Source organism: Hesperophylax consimilis, chromosome 16 (genome assembly GCF_061612785.1).
Source record: "Hesperophylax consimilis isolate HC1 chromosome 16, BYU_Hcon_1.0, whole genome shotgun sequence".
NCBI classification, from domain to species: Eukaryota; Metazoa; Arthropoda; class Insecta; order Trichoptera; family Limnephilidae; genus Hesperophylax; species Hesperophylax consimilis.
This window is the reverse complement of record NC_142851.1, coordinates 33,825,658-33,845,519: the sequence shown is the minus strand read 5'-3', so window position 1 is coordinate 33,845,519 and position 19,862 is coordinate 33,825,658. Positions and strand designations below refer to the sequence as shown.

The following is a 19,862-nucleotide window of genomic DNA, read 5'->3' as shown; positions in this document are numbered from 1 at the left end:
AACGTATTCCATTCGTGAACAGAACGTGACTGTATTAAATTTATTGTTTCTGTTACAACAAATAATTTTCAATATTATTGAAACATTTTTTTTACCATTACCTACGGTTTTTAGTTATAAGCACCTATATCACGTACAAATGCATTAAAACAATAATATTATGACCCTTATAAATAACTCGATTATTTATTTAAAATCTCAACATATTTGTGAACCATGGGTTCATTGTGCACCTTTCTTTAGGTTGTTACAAATAAGGGACTATTTTTTAGCCATAACGGTGAAAAATATATATTCATATGGATCAAGAAACGCTTATTCTGAATATGTACATTGTAATAGCCAGGTACTTCCCCACCTTCATCTTACCCATCGCCTCGCTCCCTCTACATTTTGACTCACAACAAACCCAAATTAGGGAGTTTTAAAATTGAATAAATCTTTGGTGACTCTGAATGGCTCCAGACGGTTGGGAGAAGTTGGGACTCCTGTGCAGTATTCTCATTTAAAAAAAAAATAATTAAAAAACGATTAATACTGTAAGAGATTTAAACGCCCTGTGATTGGTCGGCGGGTTCTGGCAGAACTTAGGCCACTCCCTCACGGGTCATCTAATGCGGGCAATTTTGCAGATGTCGCCGTGCGGTGACTCGCACACAGGTCTCCACTGCTGTATACAAATTATTTCAAAAGCATTCAAATAATTTTTTTGATAATAATTAAATAATTTCTCTTGTTAATAATTATTTATTTTGGGATTTGATATCATACCAACCCATGTGGGAACGGCCTTACTGTTAAATCCATAAAGTTTTCATTTCATTTTTTATCTAAACTCCGCACGAGTGTCCCAACTTCTCCCAACTGTCTGAAGCCAGTGAGACTATGGCATCCCCAATTGGGGTATGTTGTGAGGCTGAAGGTAGATAAGGTATTCTTAATTGTCCTAAAATATATGTATATAATTAACTGGAGTTCCTCATTCTTAATTGTTGTAAAAAGATTGCAGAGTGATAATAATTATAGTTACAGAATTTTTTTTACATAAGCTCCACACAGGAGGCCCTGAAGAAAATAATTCTCCTCAGGACCTATGTTCTTTGAGGATGCTGTGTAGAGGGGCTTTTTTCGCTACTAGGACCCGGACAAAAAAATTGTACTTGTGTTGATAACTGCTAACTACTGAATTCTTTACGTGAAATGAAATCATTATTTTATCAATGCTTCTTATAATAGTCTCACAGAAACTTCAACATCGTAACGTCAAAAAATGAAATGAAAAAAGATCAACAAACTTTGCACTGCAGCGGGAATCAAATCCACAACCTCCCGACTCACAGTCGAATGAAATAGACTTGCAATAAGGAGAATTTATAATTTAATATTTATATTGAGTTTCAAATTTGTACCTAAGATTTTGTAAGGAATATTAATTAGTGAATTCTTATAAATCTGTATGTATAAGGTAGACGATTAAAAGAGTCTCAAACTGTCAGCTTCTTGGTGTCACAAAAATATAATCTCATTTCATCAGGGGTAGGCAGAATGGATAGACCTCCGCACAACTTAGTCTTGGTCAGAGATGTGCAAAATGGGTACTCAAAACCATTTGAAATGCAAAATGGAAATGGGTCAAAATTTTTCCATTTGAAAATGCAAAATGCAAAATGGTTTTTAGAAAAGCATTTCAAATGCAAAATGCAAAATACCTATTTTCAAAATGCAAAATGGTTTCTCAGGTCAAACAATAAAATAATTATGGAATTTTTAAACAATTTTGTCATTTAATAATGGATATCAATGTAGAACAAACATATTACATGATGGTAAATCCAAAAACACCACGACTACAGATTATGAAACCACAAAAAATTTGCGCGGGACTAATGTTGCCAACGTAAAAACATAGAAACTGCTATCTAACATTTAATATTACAGCGTCATGGCCCCATGTTCAGTATTTGAATCAGTATTTTTTGTAATGGTATCACTTAATTGCCAGGGCTCCTACCAGGGAGCAAATTGACAAATGTAAATTATCTCTCATAGCGAGGTTTAGGACCGACTGATATTTGGGGCTTATGGAAAAAAGATGAGTGGAGATAGTAGGAAGAATGTTGCAAAAAAGCATTTAAAATGGAAAATGCATTGAGAAAAGCATTTAAAATGCAAAATGCAAAATGGTTTTTAGAAAAGCATTTAAAATGCAAAATGGAAAATACCCATTTTGCATTTCCATTTGAAATGGATTTATTTGAAATAAAGCACATCTCTGGTCTTGGTAAACACTTCTTGCTTTATTCACATTCATACATAGGTTCTCCTTTTTTATTCCAACTCTGAGCGTGCCCCGACTCTAGTATTTGCAAAAAGTCCTGCTAGTTTATTAAACGGCTGGTAATCTGTAACGCTCAAAGCAGATGGCGCTAGTGTGGTCGGCGATCATTTTTTTCTACGCCATGACAGCTGCGTGATGCAGTTTAAAAGATATATTTTTTTAAGGATTGAAAAAAGACTGATTGATAAATATGGTGGTTGGAGTGCATAGGAGTTAAAAAATTAAATGTGAAGTAGTATTCAAAAGTATTTGGGAAAATGACTAAGGACGGGTTGTTTCGGAGAATTTGAACAATTCAATTTCAACATTCATTTTCGGGTTCTGTGAAAGTCCTATTCAAGTTCTGTTCTTATATCATTATAGTCTAGTTGCTTGACGGAACTGAAATAAGAACAGAACTTGAAAATTAACTCTGAAATTGGAAGAAATTGTTCTGTCTCCGAAATAACCCGTCCTAAGTAAATTGTTTATAATGTGTTCTTATTTCATATTGTTTCTTATTAACATATGTATCTATCATAACATCCAAATCAATAGACGAACCAATCGGGGAAAGGGGATCAAACCAACTTTCTCGGACCGCGGGAGGCGGCGTGACCGTCCCAATTTCGGTGATTTGTCAATAAATAAATCAGACAGTATACTGGCAAACTCGCATTGTGATATCACCATTCGTTCCTCGAGAATAAAATCTGCTTATGAATTAATAGTTCTTTTTACAAAATTGCGCAAAATCTTTGCACAAATTGCTTAACCATACTACATATCCCAAATCAGAAAACAAATATTCAGGTTTGCTACCAAAATTGAATATTCTGTGACACTTTTACAAATGTGTTATAATTTACCCACTTCACTCAATTTTAGCATCGTCAGGTGATTTGTTTAAGAACGAAACATTCAGATGTCGTGCAGAAAAGTCCCACAAGGGACAGCTCAGTAAAACCTTTACTTTTCTGCGCACGTCTGATTATTTCAATATGCGCTCTTCGGTGGTCGATGTACGACTAATGTCATAGTTTATTCAAAGCATTCTCGAACCCTCCTGGTGCCAAAAATATAGTCACGTGGTTTGGCGCCAGCTCGTCGAAATGAAACTCAGATTTCATGTCAAGGCAACTCTATTCATTTGAAATATCTATGGTATCTACACATTTTAACATAAGCTCAGAAATAAGTTTTGCTGATGGAATGACGGTGTACAACAGAAATAACAATTTTCAGACAGTTTTTTCTCACAGGCAGAGAAAAGGTTGAAAAGTTACTTATTTTGAAAGTGGTGCTTATTAAATAAAATATTTTATATTCATACTGATGGACCCTGCATTGCTTCGCGGTTGCTAATGTCTTTCTCGGGCGTCTCCGACTTCTTCAAACATTCACTACTATATACCACAATGTTACTGTTAAAAAACTACATTACATCGACTTTAATTCGACTCCCTATCTCATTCCGGTGCAGAGATATTGTGTTAAGTATTCCTCGAGCGTCCCCGACTTATTTCAACCTTCAAACCACTCTCTAAACACTCCTGGCACTAATAAGAACAAACTTTGAAATTTTTAACGATATTGGTCAACTACTATTTGAGTTTTGCGACCACAAACATACGTAGGCTGAATTTTTATATATTTCTAGCTGACTGGTTATTCTTAGGTGATATACCATTGCGGACTTTTCTGTAGAAAGATAGATTATTTTTTAAGATATTCAATTCCGTAGTCCATTATTTTGATGTATCTCATAAGGTTTAGCCAGAATTAGTAAGGCAAGTGTTCGAAAATATCTTTTCAATAACTTGATTACAGAACAGCGACTTTTCTCTACTTTCTATAAATTTAAAATGCATAAGTCTTAGACGTAAGTCACTAGTCAGTAGTTCTAGTGTTAACTATTTAAGAAATATATTTGTACAGCGCCCTTGAGGTGATTTCTAACGAAAACTGCGGTATATAAATTAGCCAAATATTATTATTATTATGTATTATATACATAAACCTTCCGGAAGAAATTCTCTAAATGATAGTGAATACTCTATCAAAATTTATGAGAACTAAGGACCCAAACAAACAGACGTGTACAGCGACTTAATTTTATACTATTTAAAATTTACAGAGAAGATTGCTATTAAAATATGCTCAGCACGGGCAAGCCACCCAGTGAGAAAACTTTGAAACAAAAAAAAAATTTTGTACCAAATAAAAAAAAATTATATTGCTCAAATTAGACTTACAATTATAACAGATTCCAAAGCATCATATTATAGTCTGATGGAAATAAATGTTTATTGCAAGTATGAGAATTTTTTATCGATTTTTATATATTTATAGCACAATCCTCTGTTTATTACTTGTAAATCTACGTCCAGACAGTCTCTAGGAGCAAAAAGACAATTTAAATTATTAATAAACTTTTGGGAAAAAAGCTACGAAAGCTAGCATGACCGCCAGCACACTAGCATTCCATATTACCAGCCATTTGGTATAAATTCAACACTATCTTTAAAAAAAAACACAGTTTTATAACTTAAACAAACTTTATTAAGATGTAGAAACTAAAACATTGCATAATTACATTCAGTGTCTACACCGGCTCTAGATTCCAACGGTATACTCTGGCATGATGGGGGGCGGTGGGTTTACTTGGCCACGGGTCCGTCGATGGGGTCGACCACGGCGTCAGCGTACTTGATGGAAGGGAAGGAGGTCATGTCCACGCCCTTCTCGGCGCCGTACACCTTGGCCAGCTTGTCAAGTTCGCCCTTCAACTCGCGCTCGATTTCGGGGGTGGAGTCCACCAATTTTCCTCCGCTGAAAGAAGAAGAAAAGGATAATTAATGATTTGTAGGTTTAATATTATTATGAAAGTGTTGGTTTTGTTCCCACAAAGAGTTTTCCAACTCGTCGTGGAAGGAGATTATAAATAATAGGTTCTTTGTGATAAATCAGGGATTTATTAATACTTTGCGTATTCCAATGGTGACTCGATAGTCGACCTAACTAGAAGCTGGCTAATTGGGATCTGAAACAGTGAGTTTGTCTGGGAGCCTTCTCACTGGCCCTGGCGACTACTGGCTACTAGCTGCCATCTTGCGGACTTCCAAGCAAGCTCTATGCACTGCCCTCTATGAGTGCATCTGTGAAGCTCTTACTTCCCAACAGTTAACTGTTGGCCTTTGGTTTGAAACATTTGAACCGATAAAATGGGAGGAAAATGTTTTAATAGGAGCTTGTATTAACCAAGCCATTTTTATCAATCAGGCAATCTCCCCGGGTGTTGTGAATGCACGCATACTACTATTTTCATATGAATGTAATACATATTTATATTCTTACGTGTTGGCGTTCCACGTTAAACCGTTGTACAACGATATTTCGCAACTTTAAAAAAAAATTGATATCCGACAAAAGTGCAAATTGGGCACAAATCTTTCTTGTATGTATTGTGTATTTTTATAAAGTAATTGAGTTAATCAGTGGCCGTCCGTGACTTTTTTGAATGAAACTGAATTAAATTTTGTGCTGAATTTACCGATGAAGTAAAAATGGCACAACTTTTTGTTTTTGTATTTATTTTATAAAAATTTTATATTAAAAAACAAAATGAACTAACTAACTAACATGGGAAACACTTCTTGCCTCATTAACAATAGATACTCTTCTATTATTCTGATTTTTGACATAGCCCGACTCAAGTATTTGATTCACTTGATCGTGCCATGTCTTCCTCGGGCGTCCCAGGCTTCTTCCACCATTCACATTTGCGTCATATGGTCTCCTTACACTGTTTTCTTCGTTCATTCGCTCTACATGCCCAAATCATCTGAGCGTCTCTTTCTTAACTGTATTGGTGCTATGCTTATTTTGCAAGTATGTGTATAAATTACTACAGTTTTTAGATAACCAAAAGTAATAATAAATAAAAATGCAATAACTTGGACAAATATCAACAAAATTTCAATGATTCTTTTTGCAATTAAACTTTATAATAATAATTAATTTTATTCCAGAATGTGGGGAGGTTAGTGCAATCCCACACTTCCCATATAGATATACATTATTAAGAATGATATGTTATGCTTCTAATAAATAACTACACATTTACAACTACAAAAATATATAATTATGTCGCTTCACAAATGTGTTTACCCGCGCAAAAGGCATGTAGTCCCTTTTTACAGTGAGCGCATATAAGGTTGGATCGCCTTATCTCATCGTAATCCCTTTTCCAATAAGAAAAATGGTAGCTCGTCTTGTTATCCCCATTTCCAGTAAGATTTCCAGTAACTTTTTTGCCGGTGCATTCGATTTCAAATTCCTATGTTCAAAAATTGTGCAGCATCAGGATTGGTTTCTTTGGCAATATTTTCAAGAAGTAATGAGGTGAAAAATAAATTGAAATAGGCTGTTGGTTTTCTAGTTTTCTGGTTGGTTTTTTAGCTTCTAGGTCCAGGAATTTCAAAATAATCGTCAGATGTTTTTGTAAAAACTTTTGTTGGAGGAATAATCTTAGTAAAAAATTTTTGTTCATTTTTACAAAAAAATATTTAAAAAAAGTTTTGTCGCTGTCATTTGGTACATCATCCGCAATAGAACTGACATTCGACACGGAGAAAAATATCTATTCACTTTAGGGTGTATTTATTTTAACAGGATAAATAATAAACACAGTTATCAACCGCAATACACCACACATAAATGTAACACTCTTCCGAGGATAGACAAACGCACTTTCCCTTAAATGCAGGATTTATTAATTTTTCTGGAAAAAAAAATATTTTGTAGATATTTACATGCATATGCAAGGAAATATAAAGAATTTTATTTTTTTGTAATTTTTTAATGATATTTGATTCAAAAAAAATTGTTGCAGGTTTACAACACCGTGTATTTAATAAAAATTAATATGAACAATTTACGTATGAAAAAAAAATAAAAAACCTAAAAAAATTTCTCAAAACAAATAAGTGTACGGGAAAAATACGAGTTATTACATATAAGTATTGTATTATTGTATCTACTTACCTAAGAAAATCAAAATAATAACAGCAAAACAAAACTGTAATTCTAACCTCCAACCAATTTTCGAGAATCTTCACTTTGTTAAAGAAAAAGTGACATTTGACATTCGCGAAAGAAAAAAAAGGTGATGCCACTCGATAAAATATATTACCGTGAACTTGATAATTCTAAAACGGCATGCATTAAGTATACACCAAAGAGTTAAAGGTGGTTTGAACGGTATGTTGCAGTTTTGCAACAGTATGCATTTAAGGGTTAAGCACACAGCGCCTTAGCGTTGCATTGCAATTTTCGTGAGTAAGTCTTGCACCGCTGTAGCTCTGTATAGCACTCAACATTTAATCAAACTCATTACGCTTACATCAGCCTTGCATTCTTTGCGGATATTCACATTTCTAACATGTATATATATTTGGTTATAAAAACCAATAATTATGTTTATGAAGGTACCTAGTTACGAGTACCTACTTCCCTGCACGGGGTAAATTTATGATAGTGATGTACAACTTTTTCAGCAGAGGGGCCGCTTTGCCTATTTTTCAAACAGGCCGCGACCTGCGAGCGGATTATTTGTTGTTTTCTTTGAAGGGGAAGAGGTTCACAACGTTATTCAAGAGTTAAGGTTTCGGTTGATTTTGTAAAATTTTTGTTATGCAACCAATTCTTCGATTTTGGTTTCCATTTAGGAAATGCAGCGTAAATTAACCAAAACCCTATAAAAAAATGTTCTCAGCCAGGTTTCAAGAATTACCCCAAACATTTAGATTTTTCTCTATTAAGTGTGCCGTATGAAATCGACATGCGGGCCGCGAGTTGTGTATTACTAGTTTATGACAAGTAAAATTTCACAGCTGAAAACCAAAACAATCCAGTAAGCTAGTTATTATGACAATTATACATGACGATTGCGATTTTACAAGTGGTAGGTACAATAAGCACAAGGTAGTGATGAGAGATTGTTTTGAAGAGGAAATCAGGAAGTATGAAAGCAAAATCTTTAAAACAATCATTGATAATAAATTTGAGAAGTAAAAGTGCTTTTCTAATCAGTAATATACTGTATTTTTGCGAATATATTGATAGTAGCTATGGGTAGATAGGTACATACGACTATTAAAAAACTTGTTTTGGATATATCGATTAATGGCTATAAGGAGCAAATTTAGTTGGTCCCCTCGTGCTCGTTATAACCAAGTTTGACTGTATATATTTGATATAATTTTTTTTTTCCGCTATAAGTGTAATACTCACATTGACTTGCTCTTGTATTCTCTGATTTTGTTGACGAACAGCTGTTGGATAGGGTCGGTGGACTTCTGGAGAGCAGGGGCCATAACTCCGATATTTCGGGAGCACACTGTGACTCCTCGCACCGTCCTGATTCCAGAGAAAAGGCGTGTGGACATCATCTATAAAACATTAAAACCGAAAATAATTATTATTATTTTATCCATACATTTCAAAACTATTAAAATTACTTTTCAATTAAAATAAGACGAACTAGAGATTGATCACGCTATTTAGACCTGAATCTTTGCACAATTCATCCATTTGTCATGTTTATCAGTTTTTGAGATATATTTTTCTTCACATATAAAATTAATATTATAATATCTTCGAGGCTAAAAAAGGCGAACAAACTACTAATAACGCTATTCAGGCCTGAAATCCAAGCACAATTTAACGTTTTGTCGTATTTATCATAGTCTTTTGAGACATTACATAATATTCGGTACGACATTATTTCTCTTACAATCTGACAGTTAAGGCTTCAAAAAGATTCTTTGATAACACCTTGACAGATTTCTTTAAAAATAGTTGATTTAAATACGAGTTAATATTGATTATTCGATGAAAAAAATATATTTTGACATCTTAACCTCACCTTTGAAATTTCTCGACAAATGGCCTAAAGACAATCTGGAGGTGCCAACAGAATGAAAATAGTATGTCACATTTTCATAGACAATAATATTTTTCAGTACCTACCGTCAAATATCATATTCAAAATAAATAGCGATTGATAAAACAACACTATGGTTTCACAATGCTTGCCTCGCATTTTATTGCTAACATTATTTTAACAAGTAAACTGTTTTATAGATTCCCTGATTTGATATTAACTGATGACTTGCAATATTTGCGCAGGCGTCAATGTCGTGTTTATTCTACTGTTTATTTTACTGAATTTGCTTATAAATTTATATAATACCTACATGTTTGACATTTTCATTATTACGTTCAGCAATGTTGATTCGGATTGATTTTTCGGCTTTTGTTTTACTTACCTTGTACAACATGGGTGTTTCTAAAATCTGGGATTACTCCTTCCTTTAAAAAGACTCTCCCCTCAGTATCTCCAAATAATACAAACCTCGCGGAAAGGATCTGGAATAAAAACTTTTATTTCCTCACTAAGGCATGTAGAATTCACAATAATTAAAAATACGATTATTATGCTTGACAAATATTTTAGTTGTTATCGTCATCAATTTTTGGGTCGTTATGCTATTGCCCTTCCTCCTTCTTCATTCAAAGTTTCGGACAGCGTTGCAGCGTCCATCATCAGGGCAAATGTTTAGATTGTGGTGAAGTGTGTATTTATGTAATTGAGTTATTATGCCGTGTTGCGCGTTCAACCTTTCAGATAGCGTTATTAGTCGTGTAGAGACCTCGTACGTACATAAAAAGAGTTCTGGTTATACGATACTTTACGGTCACACCAAAACTAAACGCCGAAAACCACACTATGTTCGCTTATTATCATACTGAAATATAGGCATACAACATACACATCACCACAGTCTACACATTTTTTTGAAGATGGACACTGTAATGCTGTTCGAAATGTTGGCTAAACAAGGAAGAAGCGAAATGCGGCGTAATAACCCTAAAATAATACTTTTGGCGGTTAAAATCTCAAACCATGTTATCATTTTAGTTGTACTTTACTTTAATGGTGGTAGTAGGTAGGTTAATATGGTACCTTATTTGAAAGTATTATATCTTGAACCTTTACTAAAAGTTTATCAGGAAACCTGTTAATTCAACAGAATTACCAATAATTTGAAGAGATTCCTAATAAATTTGCAATACACATTTTTCTCCATAGGTTCATACCAATTCCGTAAGTATATATTATTTTTTTAAATAAGAAATAAAATACTTAGTCCCGCCAGTTATTGTGCCCATGAAAATTCGTGATGTACGTGACATAGCATATCAGAAAGGATTAAAACCGTTATGACGATATAATAATTTAGAAACCAAAACAATTTAACAGAGGAAAAGTAAAGAGATTGCAATCCTTGTAATTCGCATCCCGGGTGAATGAATGTTGAATGCTGTAGATGAAGTACCTCGACCTGATTCGTTTACATTCATATATCATGGATCGTGCTACGCAAATATCAGCTGGCTCTTTTTGCAATATTGCATCAGTGATGGATACACAGAATAGAGAAGAATAAGAATTGCGAAGTGGGCGTGTTTCGCGATAAAAAATTCTGAGCATTCTTTTCTTAAATTCGTAATAAGTACCTACCTATTTATCGTTTTTGTGTTTATTTCGTAGAACTCCATTTTTTTTTAATTGAATGAAAATTAAATTTAAGATATTATTATTAAGTTCTGCAAGTATTTTTTGGTTTTTGTTAGTGTTACAGCTGTTTCCGTTTTCATGGCCATTTTCATACTGGACAGTTACCTCAATTGGGGTTACCATAGTCTCACTGTCTGCAGACGGTTGGCATCAGTTGGGACTATGTTATGTTGTAATGAAAATGTAGGTTGTGATGCTGAAGGTAGTGGGGATGGGATGTATACAGGGAAGAGAAAGATGGGGATGTAACTGGCTGTTCAGATCTGGTCACCGAACATGACTAAAGCCATTTCAAGTAACGTTTCAATTCTGAGTGATGGTTTCACACCACGGCGATAATGTGAGTATCTTGCACTTTCGAACGTGCTGCAAATAAACTAGATATTATTTATATGAGTAAATTGTGGAATAACACAAATTAAATTTACTTGCGCATGCCGGGATTTGAACCCGCGACCTCGACCACGGAGGCCGTCAAATTATATAAATTCATTAATTCTTCTTTATAATGCGATTTTATAAATCAGAGGGTCTGTTGCGGGCTGACCTTGAAAACAAGAGAAATCTCTAAATCTGATTAAAAAAAACTCGGTGTAAAGCCCGGGCAACGATGGGTTTCAGCTGGTTACTGATATTCAGTGAAATCAGTGGCGTTATCGATTTCCATTCAAATATACACATAAGGCATTTCTAGTTTGTTTTATCTATTCAGTGGATGGATGATAGTACGTACATTGACCGTGATTTTAGACTACTGTACATAATGTTGTTGCTATTTTTTGTTAGTTGCGATGACCTTTCGTCTTTTATTCTATTTAATTATTTTCGTGTTTGCCCAGTAAGACGCAAGTTGTTGCAAATTTTAATAATGCCATGGATTTCTACTTTGTTCCTCGTGCAATATTTCTTTTCAACAGCAAATGCAATTTTAAAACAAATTAAAGGAAAAAATACTCGCTACTAGATAATATCTGCATACCAGCATGTTTTTAATCATTGAACTTAAGGCCAAATGTTTATTTTTGGTTGGTTCTGTGTCATTGAGGTGAGAATTATTTGGTACAAAGAGGTAGGTACTGTTCAATTCAGGTCAAAAACTTGAATGCGGGCCCTGCAGGCGCAATTGGAGCAGTTCGTGGTCGAGAGGTAAGGCTCTCGACTCGCAATCCGGAGGTTGCGGGCTCAAATTCCGTCGTGCGCAAGAAAATTTTATTTGTTTGATATGTGTTATTTCATAATTTAATCATTTAAAATAATATGTGGTATGCGGTACGTTCTAGAGTGGAAGATACTCTCAGTATCGCCAAGACCATAATTCGTTCAACAGCCGAGCTGTTGAACTTAAGAACGAATCGTAGAAGCGACCCGTTCTCATGTGACAAATGTCAACCGTGTACAAATGTTGGGCGCGCGTTTGGCGTGTATCCCGACTATGCACCGGTGCCGAAGGGATCAATGACGCTAGTTCCTCAGAGCATCTTCCATTGTAATACCGATAGAACAAGGATAGCATACCTACCTGACGCCTGTGCTCTAAAGATTGCAGTCCGTCTGTTAAGATTGGGGAATCTATCAAACGGACCGCCCGTTTCTGCACAGAGTCAAGCGTTTTTTTCAGGTATTTTGGGGCTCCGGACCAGAGATGGCTGCCAAATTCGACAGTAGGGCGCACTTGCGATTTGTACAGGGTCAGCAGTTGTGTACTATTAAAGTATCTGCGGGCCCTGTACAGTACGCCCAGCTTCTGAGAGATCTGAATAGCTAGGTTGTTACCGTGGGATTAAATGGCAACAAATAAAAGTAAGGATGGGTTTATTATCTACAAATAAACATTCCAGAATGTTCCGGTATGTTCTGGAATGTTGTAGAATGCTTTCGAATACTCTCGAATGTTCTGGACTGTTCTAGTAATTTCTAGAGGGCTAAACTTCCAGCCCTTATACTCGTATCTTCAAAAGCAAGTCCTTCAGGTAAAACCAAAAACCTTCTTCGTGGATGGTGGATAGAGGGCTACCACACCATATAACTCCCTTGATCGTACCGGGACTCGTTTCTGAGTTTTAGAGGCACGTACATTGTACACTTACTTTTATAATATATATTGATTATTGTTATTTAACCTGTCTACTATGATCCCCTTCTATAAATTTGATTCATCGTCTGCATTTAGAATTTTAACTGTCTAATCCGGAGATCTAGAATTGTGTGAAAATCATCATCTTCCTCTGGCCTATAAATAATTGTTGTTACGTAATTGGATTGTTTTTCTGTTCACTCAACCTTGCTGCAACAAAGCTGTAGGTAATGTAAAAGATTTGATGAAAAAAAAACATACAATCAGATTGCAATTTGAACAATTTAAATTTGAATGGGTAATATAAGGCTACATTGTTGCAATGCAGTACGAGGAAGCCGGGCAGATAATTACTACAGTAAGATAAATTAAGCCAACGATGTACAATAGCAAATTAATATTTTTTAATTGTTGCTGATAATATTAAAAAAAAAATTATAAACTCTGATCACCGGGATTCATGTAGACCAATTTTTAAAAACCTCAGACTTCTGACAGTGACGGACATATATATAATGGAGTTATGCCTGTTAGTTAGATCATCTCCAGAAAAGTTACCACAAAAAAACTCAACACATAAACACGCTTCAAGGTTCACAGAAAACTTGTTAATCCCAAAAGCAAACCAAATTATATTTCAAAAAGGACCACACTACATGGCCATTAAAGTATATAACAACCTTAAACGTAGCATCAAACAAATAACCGACATACTTAAATTTAAATCATCACTAAAAACATTTCTTTTAAACAAATGTCACTACACCTTAAATGAATACCTTACATAAATTAAATACCTCTGTTTTTTTTAATTTATTTTTTTATTTACATACATTTGTTAACATGTAATTGTTGGGTTATGTAATATAATGTGTGTTTGTTGAGTTAGGTGGAAGAAATAGGATGTAACCTATAAGCTATACCCTTTGTACTCTGTATTTTTATGCAATAAATATTTTTTTGAATTATTAGCGATTTTTAACCGAAAATTTTAAACAGAAAAATTTAAAAAATTCCTGCGCATTTGGAACTTGAACCCAGGGCCGATTTGGCGGTCGCGTGAACCGGTTCTTTGGCAATGGTTCTGAACTAAAGTATGGCTTTTGAGTTTCAAGTTTTGATTATTTTACGAACTCATATCAAGAAAAACTATTGTTTTATGCAAAGAGTCCCAATTGCTGCCAACCAGTGGGACTATGTCATCTCTATTTGAGGGGTATGTTGTGCGGCTGTAGGAAATGTAAAGGGGAATAGGACACAGGAAATGTTTGGAAGTAGTAGCTCTCTAGATCTGGTCACCAAACACGACTAATGAGAATATACCACTTTAAGATGAAACTAGGGCTATAAACTCCTCAATGGGTCAGTAATCTGTATCTGACTGACATTCCAATGATAGATGAGTATTTATGACCATAAATAATGGAAACCTTGAATAGTGTAGCCCAGACACAGACAATCAATCAAAAAAATACAGTCGCAACAACGTAGCGGCGCACAGTGGCTTAAATTTGAGCGCTGGCGCGACATTGACCCCAGATCGGCATGTTCCCGAAATGATTTTTTTTTTTACCAATGTGTTCTCAATTAATCACTGACATTAAAAAAACCATTGAAAATAACATCCGAAGCTTACTTACTCGGTAATTACGCACAGAACTGAGATGTTCGGGCGCGCAACTATGCTGCTGTATTTAGGCGAGTTTGAAGGCGTGCGAAATCAGGTTGTTTGTGTACTTATTTTACAAAAAAAATATTTTTAAAAATCACTTGAGATATTTTTTAAGATACGTACTTTATTTAAATAACTGAAAAATATATTTTTTTCACAAATAATAACTGTTGCGTTGGTTCAAAGTTAACCAAGGTTAACAAAGTTAATGGAGTAGGAATAAAAATCTTCACGAGTCTTCACGCTAATTTTAATAGGATATTATTGCTTATGTAATAAATATTTAATCTGTTTTTTCAAAAAATTATAATCCATAAAATTATTTAGTTTTCTCTGTATTTTTATAATCTGTTTTATAAAGAATTATAATCTATAAAATAATTATTTAAAAATATTATTATTTGTTTTTTTAAAGAAATATAATGTACACAATTGTTCACTGTATTTTTACTATCTGTTTTCTCAAAGAATTATAATCTACAAAATACAAACTTAGCGCCCAAGTTACACGCTACTTTTTAAAAAGCATTAAATCATTATCAACATTTCAAATAATAAGAATTAAGAAAAACTAAGTGGTATTTCTTATTAATTCTTTAAAAAAAACATCAATGATGCCAAATGGTCGAACGCCGAGAGCGATGTCGCGCCAAATCATCAAAATTGGCCACTGTGCGGCGTCAGAATGCGTACCACGGTGTATCAGAGCCGTCTCAGGATAAACCACAAAATGACGCCCTAAATTCTATTGACAGTAAATTCCACTAAGTTGTTAAGCACATAATTTACATCAAGGTGAAAAATCACGGGATATTATAATTTTATTGTATGATTTGAAAAGCTGAAAGTATTTATAAAATATTTTATAAGAAGGCTGTGTCTAAGGTAAGGAATTTCCATTAAAGGTTCAAATGAACACAATTTTGTACCTGAATGCACACACACGGAGAAAAATATGTAATGCTAATTTATTAAGAATCTCTCCAAATTATATGTAATCCCTTTAAAAGCGTGATCGCATTTCGTCATTATATATTATCAAGGCAAATGCAAGTGCATGAAGACGTGTTCAGAATTATTAGTAATTTACTAAAAGTTTATCAGGAAACAGTCTGCAATCCCGGTTTTAACCAATAATTTGAAGAGATTCTTAAAAATTAGCAATACTTATTTTTCTTCAATAAAGATTCGACTCAATCGACTCTTAAAAATCGCTTGGTAAATAGGGGATTACCTACTGCCAAATAGTAAATTTCCGAGGACCCTTGATCACCTGAGAATCATTAGGCTCTAATCACCCGGAAATTTTCTCTCAATCCTGAAATAGTTCTTAGGAAAATTCCCCACATAGAAGAAGACACCTTTTTGGCTTGTCTGAATTGTTCCCCAAATCAGTTCTAATTTTGAAAATTACACTTATTATGAACCGGAGTTATCGACAGATAGGCGGAGTTACTTACCACTGACGTTAGTATTTTCTCTGACAGATCTGGCATTGTTGTGTGGCAGATCCGGAGATTGTTGATAGCTCTTCAAACATTAATTTGTTTGTATGGCTTTTTCCCTCTCAAAAATAATAGGTACCCAAAAACTCTTTTACTATTTTAGGACTCATATAGCACTAAATTGACTGGAACGATTTTTGGCATATTACGGTAAGTGTGCAAAAAGTTTGTCTTGACCGATCGCTGACCATAATGTGCCAAATTTATATACCTAACCTAAAAATATTTTATAAACGGTGAAATCAAAGTGGATTAACGGGATTCAAACTACAGTAAGCAGTTCATATATCGAACGGCTAAATAGAAAACCGAACATCCATCGCTCGAGTGGATTTAAATGTTTTTTATACATTAATATTTAGCCGCCCCTTGCATGTGGCGCTCTGAGGCTACACTTTACTTGTCCGTAGTGCGGGGGTGTCCCTGCGCTTACGTATCAAATGTAATAAATACTTACCGCTATTTTGGTAGATACTGCATTTTTTTATAAACCTGAGGCAGAGTAATAATGGACCGTTCGGTAAAAAGTAGATAGATGCGGTGGCGCCTCGCACAAATAACATAAGATGAATTAGGCCCACGAGCGATTGCAAGGTCGGCCCTTGGAACATAGCCGCGGGCTCAATTAACGTAGAATGTAGGCAAACATTAGATATATCTGAGCTTAGTTGGGAGAGCATTAGACAGAAGATCTAAAGGTCTCCGGTGATTATACATACTTAGGTAGGTAACTTTCCTAAATACAAAACAACAACTAACACGCATAATAAAAACGCTAGATCTCATGGTCAAAGACGTATCCAACAAGCAACTAAAAATACAACATTTGGGCCAAAAAGCTTCTTATACTATAGTACTTACTCTAAAACAAAATCCCACTCTCATTCAAAAAACACAACAACATTATAACATTTAAATCTCAAGATAAGGTTTGTTCAATACAATGTACTGGTATAATGAGGAGATATAATTGGTCTCTCGGTCAAACAAACTGCATATATATAAATAACCTTACTACCGTTGCATTCCCTAAATGAAAATACATAAATAAATTTACTTAATAATTATATTTGGAAGATTTGTATAGCGCCGTTTATGTGCTAAAATACCTCAAGGGCGCTGAAACTTGTTGAAAGTACGCAAATATAGCTTCAAAAAAGATTTTTTAGAGTTTAAATTAGGTAGTAAATAAATTCTAAATATAGCAAATTGAATTCTTTTATCCCACACGCTGAGGAAGATTATTTCCCTCAGGACCTATGTCATCCATGGGGATGCTGTGTGGGGGTACTTTTTTAAATAAGAAAGGAGAGGAAGTTCTGGGAAGGTAACAGGTATGAGGGTTGGGTAGGAATCTAGGGATCAGTGTGTCCAGGAGTGACGGCCATACGAACATATCCCTCCCACCACAGCGCAAGGTGGAGGGTCGTGAGACCAGTTGGAGAGGTCAAAGGGTCTCCCCAAACCAGCCTCTCCCGATCTGGCACTCCACGCAGTTGGTGGGCAGACGCATCCTGAACACACCTCATCCGATGAACCCGGGCACCAAAAACGTAGCGAACCGCTTAGGGTTACATACGGCAGAGGTGTTGGTTATCCAATAAATGGTTCCCATTCTAATAGTTCCTTTCCTTTTATAAATAACTAATTCTGAACAGTTGAGGTATAAAGATCATCATTTTTCGAACTTGACCAACTTGACCACTTGACACCCAGTGAGATGAACATGACCAACTTGGTCACTTGAAACTCAGTGAGATGAACATGACCAACTTGACCACTTGAAACTCAGTGAGATGAACATGACCAACTTGACCACTTGACACTCAGTGAGATGAACATGACCAACTTGACCACTTGAAACTCAGTGAGATGAACATGACCAACTTGACCACTTGACAGTCTTGACACTCAGTGAGATGAACATGACCAACTTGACCACTTGACACTCAGTGAGATGAACATGACCAACTTGACCACTTGAAACTCAGTGAGATGAACATGACCAACTTGACCACTTGAAACTCAGTGAGATGAACATGACCAACTTGACCACTTGACAGTCTTGACACTCAGTGAGATGAACATGAATAACTTTCGTTAGGCGAAAGCTGTTTTCGTTGTAGGAATTATGCATTTTGGTGTGGTGAGTAAAGGATGTGATTTTTTGTTGTTGTTGTGTTTTTTTCATCAAATTCTTTTTCCATGTGTTTACGAGAATTGTCTTTATAAATAATTGATGAATGTCTAAGAATGTGAATTTTTTAAAAGTGGCGGAAAAGGAGTCGGTTCCTACGAAGATGATTTATTCAAAGGGTAATTTTTTGTCAATTTGTTTTGTTATAAAAAAAAACCGAGGCTAATACAACTTTTAATGGCTACTGAATGCATATTAGAAAGGCAAACTTATTTAGGTAGGCCATTGTTGGGAGGTACTTACGTAAGTACGCAACTCCACACAACTACATAATTTAATAGCCATATAGACACCTGTAGATACTATCTGCTCTTCCGCTATGGTGGCAATAGACGAAAAAGTTTTTAAAACATTATCAAATTCACTTATATATTAAGCAGGTACCTGCTAATTTTAATGCAGTAGTCACGTCGTAGTAAAAATAAACAATTGTCATGTCACACATATGTAACATCCGTCTTCGTTGCTTTGCCTTATTTCTGTACCTACCTAAAGAAAAATCACTCCACCTGTAGTCTAGCTCGGATTTGCTCCGTATTATTTAATATATATGTAAGATTATAATCTAAATCTAAAAAACAGGTATTTGTTGTTGGTTTCTATACGATTTCATCCGGCCCTCTTTGGCCTCGAAATGTTATCTCAGAACTTGGCCCAATTGCCTTCAACAAATATATAAATAATTTGACATAGATTTTTTCAAATAGGTACCCATCTAGTTTAAGGCGATGCCATACGTAGTAATGAAAAATCATGTGTTTTTGGTTTGAAAATTTGGTCGTCTAGAAATGTTTCAGATGCTTTAATTAAATACTGCGAGTAGAATACATCTTGTCCTTTTAAATAATCGAGTATTTTTTAGATAAGTCTTTTTATAAGCCCAGAAAAAAATTATGTATAAGGCCTATGAAATCTGCTTTAAAGTTCAAAATCTCCTACTTACGAACCCATTTTCGGTTATGATTTTATTGTATAATGTGGCAAATTAAGTTATTTATTAAATGATCGAAAAAAAATTAAATATCTATGCCTGAACATCCACAAAATAAAATAAAAGGCACTTTTTGGCCATGTTTTTTTCTTGCATAAATCAAAACAAGCGGATGGTGTTAAGCGGGAATTTAAACCTTATCGCTATCTACGTAAGGAGTGTTATTGATGGCGTCTGGATTCAAAATATAACACGACGTAGTGCATCGCCTTAAATCATTTTCTTTGTTTAGATGTTATACACGTGGAACATTTACAATCTGTTGTTTTATATAAAAATTGGTAATCAATGAAGAAGAGAATATTGATAATTATTAATTTAATATGAAAAGGACAAGGTCACACAAAAATAATTAGGAAACGGTCACACCTGGGACTTGAACCCAGATCAAATGAGACCTAATTACATTCTATCGAACTCGTGTTCAAATCTAAGAATTACCAAATTACCCTCAAATAATTC

The 19,862-nt window shown here is 34.8% G+C and overlaps 1 protein-coding gene across 2 annotated transcripts; it reads right to left on the bottom strand.

Moving 5' to 3' along the window:
* Positions 1–4,856: 4,856 nt before the first annotated feature.
* ATPsynCF6 (ATP synthase, coupling factor 6) lies at positions 4,857–9,318 on the bottom strand. 2 transcript variants are annotated; one of them, XM_089640763.1, is made up of 3 exons: positions 9,246–9,318; positions 8,612–8,769; positions 4,857–5,149 (listed from the first exon to the last, which is right to left on the bottom strand). In XM_089640763.1, the coding sequence occupies exons 2-3, from the start codon at positions 8,767–8,769 to the stop codon at positions 4,978–4,980; spliced, it is 330 nt and encodes a 109-aa protein (XP_089496889.1). In that variant the 5' UTR covers positions 9,246–9,318; the 3' UTR covers positions 4,857–4,977. The 2 variants fall into 2 exon arrangements, with proteins under 2 accessions (XP_089496889.1, XP_089496890.1); XM_089640764.1 differs by lacking the exon at positions 9,246–9,318 and adding an exon at positions 9,114–9,133.
* Positions 9,319–19,862: the final 10,544 nt, after the last annotated feature.